Raw genomic sequence first — 14,683 nt, 5'->3', positions numbered from 1 at the left:
TGAAGGAATTGGACATTTTGAAGGCACTTGTTCAATTAAGCTTAAAGATAATTCTGTGCCTGTTGTGTGCGCCACAAGAAAAGTACCGCATGCCTTACGGGATAAGTTAAAGACAGAGCTCGATTTAATGGAGTCAAAAGGCATAATTGCTAAAGTAACAGAGCCCACGGAATGGGTCAATGCTATAGTATGTGTCGAAAAACCTAACAAAAAAGGTCTTAGAGTTTGCATAGATCCGAAAGCCTTGAATAAATGCATCCAGAGACCGTACTATCCTATGGGCACGATCGATGACGTCACTGCAATACTAGCGGGCGCGAAATATTTTAGCGTTTAGGACGCAACGAAAGGGTACTATTCGTGTGAGCTAACTGACGCGTCGTCACATCTCACCACATTTGCAACACCCTTCGGCCGATACCGTTATCTAAGACTTCCCATGGGTCTAAAGTCGTCTCAAGATATCTATAACCGGAAAATGGACGAAATTCTGGAACCGCTCGAAGGCGTGGCCTGTATAGTCGACGACTTGATCATTTTTGACAGGTCAAAGTCCGAGCACGATAAAAACCTTAGAAGCGTGTTAATGCGAGCGCGAGAAAAAGGACTCAAATTTAAATCTGACAAGGCAGTCCTTTGTCAAAAGCAGGTTAATTATTTCGGGCACGTGATCAGGATCAAGGCCTATCTGTAGAGAAGGACAAAGTTTCTGCTATCGAAAACATGAACACGCCCACAAACAGACAAGAACTAGAATCTTTGCTTGGCGCCCTTACTTATCTCTCTAAGTTCGCGCCAAACCTCTCGGAACTGACAAGTTCTATGCGCGCGCTTCTAAAAAAAGGACACGGAGTTCATCTGGAACCCAGAACATAACGCGGCATTCGCAATGGTCAAAGAGGTCATCACACAGGCACCAGTCTTAAAATACTTTGACCCAGCAAAACCGGTTACGCTGCAAGTTGATGCTTCATCAAAGGGAATTGGCATGGTATGTCTACAAGACAACAAACCAGTAGCGTACAGCAGTAAATCGTTAACCGAAAGTCAAATATTATGGTCTCAAATCGAAAAAGAGACACTGGCCGTTCTCCTTGGAGTATTGAAGTTTAAACAGTACATATATGGCAAACACACAATAGTGGAGAGCGACTGCACTCCAGTTGTCGCCATAATGAAAAAAACCCTTTGTGCAGCACCTCCCAGACTACAAAGAATACTATTACAACTGCAACCGTACGATATAGAAGTAGTACATCAAAAAGGTTCGAACATACCACTCGGGGACGCGTTAAGTCACAACTTTGTACCGGAAAAACATCCGGACTTACTTGAAGACCTGGACGCACATGTACATACGGTACTCAAACAGTTACCAGTCAGTGACCAAAAGCTCGAAAAAAATCGAATTGCATCCCAAAATGATGATCAGGTTCAAATTATCATACAGGTTATAAGGAACGGTTGGCCACGTATGCGCCAAGACTGTCCCAAATCTGTAGTTGAGTATTGGAACCACAGAGATGAGCTATCGTTTGAAAATGGCCTAATATTTAAGGGACAAAAGATAATCATTCCAAGGTCAGAACGCTTTGACATGACAAAAGCCGTTCACGATAACAGACACCAGGGCTGTAACCAAGCAACGCGGCGTGCTAGTGATATCATGTTCTGACCAGGTAAGAGTAATCAAATATTAGAATACGTGCAAGCATGCTCGTTATGCGAAATATACCGCCCTACGAACGCAAAAGAACCACTCTTCCCCCATGAGGTGCCCCAGAGGCCATGGCAAAACGTGTCATGTGACATATTCGCATTCGATAACAAACAGTACCTAATTACTGTATGCGCGTTCAGCAGATTTTTTGAAATAGATTTACTACCAAACACCAAAAGTTACACGGTGATTCGCAAATTAAAGGTACATTTTAGTCGGTTTGGCATACCTGAACAACTTAAATCGGACAACGGACCACTATTCACATCCGAGCCATTTAGCAATTTTGCTAGAGACTGGCATTTTACGCACGTCACGTCAAGCCCACATCATCAAAGTTCAAACGGACTGAGTGAGATATACGTTAAGCTTGCAAAACGCATACTACAAAAAGCAAAAGACGCTAACTGTGACCCCTACTTGCCTCTTCTAGAACACAGAAATTCCCCATTACCTGCAATTGGTTATAGCCCTAGCCAACTCCTACAAGGACGTAGGCTAAGATCAATTCTCCCAGCAACTCATGAACAGTTATCTCCAAAGCCTGTCAATGCAAAGAAAGCCCGGGAAAATATGCAGAAACAACAAACAAGGTCAAAATTTTATTATGACAGATCCACACGATCACTCCCTTCCCTGCAATCAGGGGAAAATATCACATTTCAGAAAACCTCGGGAGAAAAATGGGAACCAGGGAAAGTGCTTGAACAGCACAACGAAAGGTCATACAAAATTCAAGCATCCGATGGCGCGAGATACAGGCGCAATCGCATGTTCATTAGAAAGTTCAAATCAAATCATGCAAATTCGCTCCAAAATAATACCAACAACAATCCCCCACTGAGAACCCCTGATACCACTCTGCCCAGCATCAAGGACAAATCCAAAAATGCTTACAGTTATGTAACACGATCTGGTCGGAGTGTGAGAAAATCGCTCAGAGCTTTCCCAAGCAGCGATTGGGTAGTTTAATGTCAAACAAACAGTTAAACAATTAGCTATGGAATTCCATTGATGATAAACTTTTAATTCTCTGTGTCATGAAACTACATAGGATGATAACAGTTTACTCACAGAAACGGTTCAAAATGTATCTCTCTTACAATTTACTCTAGTTACTATGTTAGGAACATTATCATTGCTTTATAACAATTTCTTGATATTACACATGTATTAATTAATACAATGTACTAATTTTTATTATTCTGTTTAATCTGATTTTCTGTTATATTTGTTATACATGTACTTTGTTAATGTTGTTTTTCTTCAAAACAAAGGGGATGTTACATTTGTTTATGTTAAATGCGCATGCGTGAATGCCCCTACATATTCTGAGAGCGCTTCCCGCGCTAGTCAGTCGTTACAGTAAATAGTATAGTGTAGAATCACGTGTTGTGTTCTGGTCTCTCTCCCACGAACTGTGGACATATCATAATAACGAAACATTTATCATATCAGGCGGCTGAATCCAAACTTTTATATTTCACAGACATTTAGAGATTGTCTAGACAATATTATTATCAACAAACCACATTTAAATACTTTTACAATTTTGATACCAACTTGCACACAAAAACCTGAACAAAAACGTTGAATTGAATAGAAATATAAATTTGCCAAAAAAGCAAAATAGTGTGATAATGAATAAAATCTGTAAAAAGATCCTTTGGAAGCATAGAATGCAACCAAGAAGAATAATAACAGACTCGGTGTGATTGAGTCTGTTCATGAGAGATAAATTAACTGTGCAACAACTCTCACGCCCCTAGCACCGGCTTAAGCAGAACTCTATTAATAAATAAATGTTGAATAGACTCCATGAGCCCAAAGGACCAGAAAATATAACAACACTGAATCCAAGCACGGGGGGGGGGTGCTTTTTACAGCCGCCACACGGCACTTAAGGATGGCTGTTGTGATAGTTTATTAAATCTGTAAAAAGATCCTTTGGAAGCATAGAATGAAACCAGGCAGAATAATAGCAGATTCGGTTTGATTGAGTCTGTTCATGAGAGGTAATGAACTGTGCAAAACCTCTCTCGCCCCCTCTGTACTTTAGATCTTAGAAAGCACCAGCAAGTTATTGGCATATTATTCGTGAATGGCAGGGTTTTTGACATAGAAAACACAGTGTAAGGAACAAAAACATTGTAAGGAGTACGTAGTAGCACAACTTGAAACACATGCTATGAAAAACACATTTATTTCAACAAAGAAAGATCAACACATAACAACAGAAACATTTAAGGGAAGAAATACAAAGAAACAAAATGTATGATCAATACGTTGAGAGCAGGTAATGAATAGAATAACGATAAAGTTATGTCAGGAAGCAGTTTGAAAGCCTTATTGAAATGCCAGTCATTTGTTACAATTTACTGGAGATTGCAAGTAACCTCCTTGAATGTATGTCTTTTTCTGTCACCACTATCTAACAATTATCATCGACTTACTTGGCTAAAATTGTTCCGCTTTTTTGAAAAATGGAAATTATCGGAAATAAATATTGATATCATAGCTGCAAAATATTATAATGCTCGGAATTTTTTTTTTCATTTTAGCAGCATCATAAACTTCGTAACAAAACATTGTGCAGATACAGGTATATGATTTAATTCTGACTTGAACTAAATTAAATATTGGTATGTATGAAAAATTACATTAAGTTAAATGAAATAAAACCGTGAAAACATTCTGAAAAATAAACTATAACAAAATAACTTTAAAATGCCACTTTAAAAACAAAACAGCGAAAACAAACAACAATGCAAGGAAATACAAAAATGCATATAACATATTTGAATCAAATATAAATCCACTTGTGAAGCCCCAGGCTTTGACAACTCGGCCCCTGAATACTAGATCGAAATTGAGTGACTCTACAAAAACACACAATACAAATAGTTTATTGACATAAAGCATTTGTCAAGTCGGTGAATACCACATCGAAATCGGGTAATTTGATGAGGTAGCTTGGTAGAAATGAATGGATAAACAACAAACATATGGCGCAAATGACTGTGCATCCAACTAGGGATAATATAAACCACATAGCACTTCATGTAAAATAAAACAGGATATAGATTAAAGTTATCTTTGAATATTACTGAGTGCGGAATAATATTTTCAAATTTTCTGCCTTAGTGCGTGTCTGTCAATGTATTTAATATTCTATTTATGATTCAAACTGAATTTTGCCATGAATATTTCTTATTTTCCATCGTGCATGGAGTAAGATAATTTAAAACAAAGTCGTGGAAACAATGTTGAAAAAAAACATAACCTTAAAAAGACAAACAATAAAGTAACGATAAAAAAACAGACACAACAGTGCAATAAAAACACACAGATAAATATAATATTTCCGTGAATTATTTAATAACATACCCATTTATATTAGCACTTGTCTTTCAATTTATATTACTATCTTTCAAACTGATGCCGCTGACGTCTCTTTTGTTGCCTTAGCCACCGTCTCTCACTGACAACTGGCCGATACGGCAGATTCTGGGTTATCAGAACTGCAACAAATAGAAACAGTCCATAACCAAGTAGTACAATAAGTAAACAGAAGAAAGCGCGTTCGGTTTCACTAGTTGAATCATTCACATTCTTGCTGCGCCCAGATGAAGCGGAATGTTCCTTAAAAATGCGTGAAAGATGGATGTACAATTGTTTTATCTTTTCAATTAACTCTTCCGTCTTAGAATGTATGTCACTCGTGTCAAAGTCAGCTTGACGGAATGCAAACACCGAAAGCAGAAGAAAAGCCAATGCTATTACGAAATGAAGGTAATAGCCTGGTTGATTTAAAACCGTAGATTCTTGGTAAGTTACAATGTTGCTGCATGATTGCCTTGTCACCTGTGTTTCTGACAAATCTAAAGTTGCGTTGGATAGTTGCCGTGAGCCGTTGGGATTATTGTTTTCTGTTGTAATTAGGTATATCATGTTTTTATCAGCGGATGTGGTTTCATTGTCATTTTTTATTGCTTGTATTGTCTGTGTGCCTTTGTTTATGGAATCTTTTAATCTTGTTTCAAGAGTCCGTATTCTTTTATCCTCCACACTAGTTCCATTGCGATTTGTTTGTACTGCTATATTAGTGGTTTTACATAGTTTTATCTGCGTTCCAATTGTGCGGGTCCTTTTGTCTTCGTTCGTATTTACTGTTTGTGTTTGTTTTTCAGACATGTACTTTGTGGTACTGAACGATTTATAAATATCTCCCCTGCGATACTCCAATAAAGTGCTTAGCAGGTAACTTGTTGGAAATGAATCTTTAATTGTACTGATATCGAGCATTTCTTTAAGATGTTCACATATTTCGTTGTAGATAGCAGGGTTACAATTTTGTAAGGTTATTTGAATGGTTCTTGAATGGTTCTTTATCCGTAAGGTCAATTTTATGATGAACAGCTGTGGTATGTCCGATGTCGTTGTATCCTTTTCTGTTTCAGGTCAAAGACTGGGAAGTGAAGACTGAGCATCCATAGAATCAGGTAAGTCTAGATTCTCAATTATACATTTGCTTTCTATTTCAGGTCCATTATTCAATGGCAAGGATGTAAAACCCGAGAAACCCGATAAGTATTCTTCAGTGCTACATTCCTTACTCTCGATTTCAGATGTTATATGATGATTTACAGAAAATATCGATTCATGGGTCGATGTGTATTCCTTGCTCTTTCTATCTGTTTTCATTTTCAGAATTTTTGAAGAATTATTGCAAGTTTTCACATGTACACATGCTGTTTTTTCTGTATTCGTAAGCTTTATTACTCGAGGACAAAGAAATGGCCTTTGATGGTAAGTTTCTTCAAATGGTTCTGTAACTGCAGCTTCGGTATTTTTGATCTTTCGTACGAAGCCATTAATAGTTCTAACTTCAATCGGTTTTAATGTGACAGGCTGTGTTGTAGTATAAGTGCCAACTGATGCCGACTCTACAAACATGAACGCAGTTTTCCATTCATCAGGTATGTTATCTGACGTTTGGTTTCTTTGTTTTAATTATCTGATGACATTAGTTTCAATTAAAACTGGAACTTTATGATGACATTCTCTGGGAGGGACCACAAGAAACAACGTTGTTATTAAGCCATTTTCAAAACTTTCACTTTCGATCGTGGCCTCTATGTAACCAAGGTAAGGTACGGTTGTGCCATTTGCTGTTTTCACCACTAGCTCAAAGTATGAAGTGTGGTCTTTGTAAGTAGTGTATGATTAAATGTTTCTGATATTGAGCGTACTATTGATCCGCTATCTATTAGACCTTTTGATGTCACTCCTTCAATCTGTATTGTTGTCTTGTTTGCTGAACCTATCAGCCTATCCAAAATATTATATCTAGGGCAGTTTCGGTTACTATAGCTTACATCATGCTCAGCAATGGAAGCGCTCACTGGCTTAAATCTTTACTTTCTTTCTGTGTGTTTGAACTTTTGGGTTCTTCTGATTTTTTAAGTTCTATGGTCGTACTTATCAAACCTCTCTCTATAGCACGGTCTTCCTCTCAATCTTCCATAATATGGTCTACCTCCTTTATAGGACATTTCTCTGTAACCGGATGTTGTTGGATATCCATATGGCGGTCCTCTGTAGTCTTCGTGTCTTGGACTTTCCTGCTGCTTGTCTGTTTTGATATTTATTATATATTTTTCTCATTGGTTCATCTTTTCCATCAACTTTCTCATCATGTCTCTTTGTTCGTTGATTGAACCTAAATATGATTTCAATTGCTGCTGCTGTAATGTAAAATCTGAATGAGTCTGAATATCAGAGTGATGTCCACAACTCGCTAAAGTACTTGTCAATGGTTTTTGTGTTTTCTCCCCTGTTTATCTCTTTTTATTTCTTCTTCTTCAACTCGACATTTTTTTTCAAGAACTCGAAACTTGCTGTAGACTCATTTGTTACTCTAATATTATATTTCAATATCTCGCGTTTTAGTCCCTTCAAAAACCTATGCTTTAATAAACTGTTTTTTTATTTTTTGGAAATTTCTCCTGTTTTAACATCTAACTGCATGATTGTGTCTAGTTGGAGAGCCCAATCTGAAGTTGTTTCTTTCTCTTCCTATTTTTCATTAAAGAAGTCTTGCATAATGGAATCCTCGGTCAGGGTAGTACCATACAGATCTTCTGCCTTTCGCAACACTTTTACTTGTCTGACCGTTCAACGTATATCTCAAGGTTTATGCTATTAGTAACTCGGGGTACATCTTGCTTTTCATCCAAACTTTAAAATCTGTTCCATCAAATGGCGGAATCTTTGGTTTTCCAAAACCGGTTTGGTGTTTTGTAGTATCGTCAAATTTGAATTTTTCTCATACGCTCATTAACTATTTGTCTGTCTTCATCTCTATTGAAGGAACGTTCTCTACCTTTGGCTATTTCACTCATGCTTTCTACATATTTACATTCTTCCATGAAGTAACCGGTATTTCTTCTTTTGTTGTTGTAGTTATCTGTGTCTTTACTTTGATTTTCATTTTAAGTGACAGTTCCTCCTCTTGATTCTTAAACAACATAATTCTCTATGTACGTAATTTTTCGAGTTTGTACATTTTATCCATTTCTCTTTGTAGTCTTTCTTTTTCTTTCCTACTTTTATCTAGTTCTTTCTCTGCAAACTTCAAGCTTTTGATTCTTTCCATCACTTTTGCTCCTCTTCCTCGGTAATTTTTCTTTCTAAGTCAATTCTTCTATTTTGCTCATGTAATCTCTGTAATCTTTTTCATTGTAATTTGTATTGTAGAACTTCAATTGATCTGTATTCTTGAAATGTGAAGTCATTTTTATCATTTGCTTCATCTACAACCAGGCCTTCCTGTTTTATTGGCTGATTTTGATACATGTGAACCTTTTCTTCATCTATTGTACCTTTTCTAGTCTTCGATTGTGTTTTATCTCTAATTCTGTTTCATATAATTCTCTATAAAATATCTGTATTTCATCTTCATAATCCTTGTCTACTTTACTTGTCTTAGGCCTTGCTTCATGTTCGTCTCTATAAGTCTTTTGATATTCATATAATTCACCTTGTTCCTTTCTCTCAAATTTTCTAAAATAACTATATGGTGTTGTATTTCTATCATAATACTGATTTTCATTGAAATCATTTTCATTTGGTCTTGTGTTTCGTTCAGACATGCGACTTCTAATGCCTTCTAACGCTGTATTTCATAGCCTTCTGTAGTCTGTTGCCAGTTTTTGTTTATATTCTGCGATTCACATTCAGCATCTCTTCGACTACGAGTAATGTCTTTAAGTTTATCTTCATAGAAAAAAATGTTTCTATTATCGCCGTTATCGCTATTATCTTTGTTTACATCAATTCGTTATGACTGTTGCGATTCACAAAGTCTATTTCTCGAGATTCAGTATTTCTTGTACTCGAAAGCACTTTGCTTTCACTCAATATATCGGCGTTACTTTTCTTCAGTAAGCTCAATTTTCTATCCAACTTTGCCATTTCCTCAGTTAAATCGAATTTAGAGAAATCATAAACCCGTGTTTGAAAAATTTCTTCCTCCTCTTTGTTTACATTATCAACTGTCTGTTTATCTGCTTCAAACGATACACTTTTCCTGTTAGCCCCTGATGTATGTCTAAGATCCTCTTTGCTTATTATTTCCTTTCCATTTGAATTATTCTTTATGGCTCATTCGGCAATGTCTATATCATTTCTAGAAACAGATTCCACTAATCGGTTATATCTTTTGGATCTTTTAGTCCTCTCTTTGACTCTCTTCATGCATTCTTTGACTGTCATATCTAACTATTAAATGAAAAGATGGCATATTAATTTATCAATATCATTTTTTGGATAATAATTTTCATTGATTCTGTCTGATCTTCTTCTTTCCCTATCAGTTTGTTGGTATCTTTCACGTTCTTTTAAATTCTTTTATTGATGTCATCTTCATCATTTACATGTCTTTCAACTCTTTCATAAATCTCCTGCGGACAACCATTTTCATATTGGTCCGAGAGTTCACGCACAACAATTCAGGCTAAAAGAAGTTTATACATTTTTGGAAACAATATTTCATATCCTCAAAGGAAAACCCATTTCTTAAGTGTCAAAGCCGTTCCTATCTATACTTTGTTCACTTATGTTTGTGATAGGGGAGGTAAAACTCAATTGTTGAAATATTAGTGGGTAGGGTAAAGTTTGCGTCTACCAGTTTTTTCGCTTTTTAATTACAGTAACCATTTGATTGTCAGTAAATGTATATGCTATGATATAACAACGTAAAGAAATGGTACATATTCACCATTATAGATTCGATACATGTTGTTCAAAGAGTGACAGCAATAAGAAATTCATCAAAATGGAATTAAGGGCAAACTTGATATTCAGGGTCAAATGTCAAATTTATGTGAAAATCACAAAAATTGGCATATTTGAAATTTATTTTTGTTCTTAGAAATTGGTTGTCATCATAAAGAACTCATATTTATCTACGTAATGTGTATATATCAGCATAAATCAGAAATACAAATATTATTGCAAAATGTCAAGGACAGTCCTAATAATTGAAGGTCAATCTTCATTTTCATGCGAAAATGTGAAAACTGTTACCTTTACATTTTCTAATCTGTTTAATATGTCTTCACATTATTAGTCACTGAAGTAAGTTTTTTTATGTTTGTATGCCAGGAAAAGTCAGCAGTGCAGATGTAACCCTAAAACGGCCAGGGCTAAAGCCAATATCAAAGGTCAAATGTCAAAATTGTGTGAAAAATTGCATCGATAGCTTCCTGTTTGAAAAATAACAGATACTTTTTTCATTATTAGTAATTCCTCGTGATTAAGTTTAATGTATATATGTCCCACAGTTTCAGTAATAAAATATAGTCTGAAATGAGTCAAGTTCAAATGTGATATTAAGGGTCAAAGGTCATTTTCAAGTAATGGAATGAATGAAAAGCTCTTTAACTTTACTCTTTGTTGATAATACCCTGTCGATATTAGTCAATTATATCAGTTCATTTCAATGTATAAATGTTCGGCAATGTCTGGTATTCTTATACAATTTCAAAACATTCAAGGTCAACCATAATATCAAAGGTCAAAGGTAAAATAAATGAGTGAAATGTTGCAATAATATCACATATTTGTAATAATTGATATTGTTTAAAGTTAACTGATTTGTTAGCAGTGAATTATATCAACAAGTTATTTTTGAACATAGTAATGAGTAAGTATACTACATTTTGATCATTTGTGCAAAAATGACCCCTAATCTTTAATACCAGGTTTGACACCCACTTACTTTCTCTTCAATGACTTCGTCTGATATATATACTGTAAAATGAACAACGAGCAATGAAAACAACTCCAATAAAAGAAATGGAAAAGAATTCCAACCTGGAGCCATCAGAGTCAATAATCAAAATCTGGAAAGCAGATTCTTCTGAAGCACCGAGAACAAGGCAAACAGTAAAAATTGCAGACCTTGTTTGATTGAGTCTGTTCATGAGCAGTAATGGAAAATGCAACACTGCTAACGCACCCTAGCACCGTCTTAAGCAGTATTTTATCTTCAAATCTAAATGAGTTAGACGAGAGTACAAAAGCCCTGTGCAGGCAGAGAAGGCAAAGCAGAACAAGAACGGACTGAAACGACAGTCTCAACCATTTCGTCAAAGAACTACAAAAAAGGAAAGCAACAGCACTGGACGTAGAGGCAGAGCTGCTTGTACCCTCTCAATGGGTTCCTTGACATTGTGCTTCGAATATCATATTGGTGGTGACAGGATTAGAAGAAAAGGGAAACAGCATCAGGCTCACCAACAATCTCTTACGTTAGAAATAGTCAATAACAGCTATCCAGCACACTTTTGGGTCCAAGCATACACCAATGGATCAGTGGAAAAAGTAGTTCATAACGCTGGGAGTGCTGCCTACATCAAATTTCCAGACAGCTCAACTCTCACACTCTTTCATCCAGTCGGCAAGAGATGCTCAAGCCTCAGAGTTGAGATTCAAGACCTCACACCGGCCACACTCCAACGATATGAGCGAGGAGAAAAGGGAAAGAATTTTGTTTTCCTTACAGACTCCAAGTCCCTATTCAGGTCCATCAGATGTCTTAACGAGAACAATCTCCTGTCTGAGAGCAACAATGTAGCATTTCAATGGATTCTTGCACATGTGGGCATAGTCGGGCGTGAAACTGCTGCAGCCCAAACCTCCGACTTCATACAGAGAAGCTCAGACTCTACTATAGAACAGCTTTGCGTCAGACCGGAAGAACATATATGGAGTCTACCTGCCCAATCACGACTGTTTACACAAGCTAATCAGGCACATCCAAACAACTATCCTCCGTCTGCTCAATGGACACTATGGTCTGAGAAAACATTTGAAGAAGCTGAGTGTTGCAGAGACAGCTAAATGTCAGTGCGGATCAGAGAAAGAAACACCATTCCACAACCTGCAGAGCTGTTCCTATCTTGAAGAAGCACGCCAGGATGTTTGGCCCGTAGACATCTCATTTGTGATGTGGGGAGATGCCACCGTCTTACAGCATACGGTGCATTTCATTGCCGCATCTGATCTTATATAAAACGACCATAAGAAGATAAAAGGCAGTAAGTAAGTAAGTAAGAAAGTAATTGTTAAGATTAAAATGAATTAACATCAAGCTATAACGACAAGATATTGTTAAACAAAGAAATGAAATAACAGTGCTAACTTTTGAATTTTTACCCAAAAATGCATGTTAGCCTTTGACATGAGGGTTGATCTATAGACTCAAGTCTAATGATATCTTCATTGTTGACACTGACACATAAATATATTGATATATATGTTAATGACAAAATACCTTTGAGCAATGACACGTATTGGAAAAAATGCTATTTTTTGCGATCTTTCATACAAATTTGACCTTTTACCTTTGATATAAGCTTTAACAGTCACTGTTCTTTGAAATTAGATCTAGATCTGCATTTCTGACATTGCCTTACCATTATACATAAGAAAAAATATTTTAAATGAAAGAAATGACCTTTGACCTTTAATGGCAGGTTTCACCTTGACCAAATTTTCATTATTATTTCAACAGTGATATTGTCTTTTATAGATATTCTAAAATGAATAATGATCAGTTTTACTAGTGACAAAAATACCATAAACAATAAAGAATAAAGACAAATAATTGTAAAAATGACGTTTTTTTATTTGCGAATTTTTACACAAATTTGACATTTGACCTTCGATAATAGGTTTGCCTCTGACTTATTGGAATAAGACCTACATTGCTTGACATGTATACATTTAAGTAAATTGGTAACGACGAATAATAACCACAAGCTACTTTTGAACAAAGTAATAAGTAAGTATGCAGCATTTGATACTTTTATTATACAAAAATGACCCCTAACCTTCAATACCAGGTTTGACCTTGACACATTATCTCTTCTATGACATCGTCTGACATGCATTGTAAATATAGTAAAATGAACAACAATCAGTTACTAAAATGACAAAATAAATACTTTTAAACAACAATAATTATTACAAAAAGGTGATACTATTGCAACATTTTACTCATTTTTTTTTACCTTTGACCTTTGATATTATGGTTGACCTCGAATGTTTTGAAATTGTATGTGCATACCAGACATTGCCTAACATTTATACATTAAAATGAACTGATATCACTGACTAATACCGACAATGATATTATCAACAAAGAGAAAAGTTATTTTTCATTATTTTACATGAAAATGACCTTTGACCCTTAATATCACATTTGAACTTGACTCATTTCAGACTATATTTTATCACTGACATTGTTGGACATATATACATCAAACCAAATCACGAGAAATTACTAATAATGAAAAAAAGTATCTGTTATTTTTCAAACAGGAAGCTATTTATGTAATTGTTCACACAATTTTGACCTTTGACCTCTGGTTACATCTGCACTGCTGACTTTGCCTGACATAAAACATTAAAACAAATTTACTTCAGCGACTAATAATGCTAAGACATATTAAACAGATTAAAAAAAGTAAAGGTAACAGTTTTCATATTTTCGCATGAAAATGAACTTTGACTTCATTTATTAGGGATGACCTTGACTTTTTGCAATAATATTTGTTTTTCTGATTTATGCTTGTATAGACACATTACATAGATAAATATGAGTGACTTACGATGACAAACTATTTTCTAAGAATAAAAATAAATTTCAAATATGCCAATTTTTGTGACTTTCACATAAATTTGACATTTGATCTTGAATATCAAGATTGCCCTTCATTCCATTTTGATTAATTTCTTATTGCTGTCATTCTTTGACATATATACATTTTCTGACAATCAAAAAGTTACTGTAATTAAAAAATGAAAAAACTGGTAGACGCAAACTTTACCCTACCCCCTTATATTTTCATTACTGAGTTTTACCTCCCCTGTCACAAATATAAGTGAACAAAATATAGATAGGCACGGCTTTGACACTTACGCAATGGGTTTTCATGGAAGATATGAAATATTGTTTCCAAAAATGTATAAACTTCTTTTTGCCTCAGTTGTTGCAATAAAAGTTCGTGAGCTCTCGGACCATAATTATGTTCTCATTTCCCTCATCGTAATTCTTTTTTCATTTCTCTGTTGCTCCTGTTCTCTCATTGCATCTCTCCTCCGTTTTCTGAATTCTCTTTCAGTTACATGATACTTCGTTTTGGTTCTTTTTGTTTTTCACTTTACTCAGAATTGTCAAGCTGAGTTCTATCTAAATAACCACTATAAACTATTGTATACAACACTGTATTTCAATTACAGTTCCACACATATTCAAAACCGTTTTCTCCGTGGGAAAATTCAATTAGTCTTTCGTGTTCCACTTCACATTCAACGTCACATTCAACTTCAAAAATATTGACTTAGTTTAGAAATAAACTTTTTATATCAGTGAGACAGCTGCTTTAATATTAT

At 35.4% G+C, this 14,683-nt stretch overlaps 2 protein-coding genes across 2 annotated transcripts; one reads left to right on the top strand and one right to left on the bottom strand.

Moving 5' to 3' along the window:
- The first annotated feature begins 889 nt into the window (after positions 1–889).
- On the top strand, positions 890–2,692 carry LOC128549966 (uncharacterized). Its single transcript, XM_053527770.1, has 2 exons — positions 890–991; positions 1,925–2,692. Exons 1-2 carry the CDS (start codon positions 890–892, stop codon positions 2,690–2,692), a joined length of 870 nt encoding a protein of 289 aa, XP_053383745.1.
- A 1,215-nt stretch (positions 2,693–3,907) lies between these two features.
- LOC128555346 (uncharacterized) lies at positions 3,908–6,000 on the bottom strand. The gene is made up of 2 exons (XM_053537539.1): positions 5,108–6,000; positions 3,908–4,599 (listed from the first exon to the last, which is right to left on the bottom strand). Exon 1 carries the CDS (start codon positions 5,912–5,914, stop codon positions 5,144–5,146), a length of 771 nt encoding a protein of 256 aa, XP_053393514.1. The 5' UTR covers positions 5,915–6,000; the 3' UTR covers positions 3,908–4,599; positions 5,108–5,143.
- Between the last annotated feature and the right edge of the window lie 8,683 nt (positions 6,001–14,683).

Source organism: Mercenaria mercenaria, chromosome 2 (assembly GCF_021730395.1).
Source record: "Mercenaria mercenaria strain notata chromosome 2, MADL_Memer_1, whole genome shotgun sequence".
Lineage (NCBI taxonomy): Eukaryota > Metazoa > Mollusca > Bivalvia > Venerida > Veneridae > Mercenaria > Mercenaria mercenaria.
The sequence above is the reverse complement of the archived record's forward strand: the minus strand, read 5'-3'. Positions and strand labels throughout refer to the sequence as shown.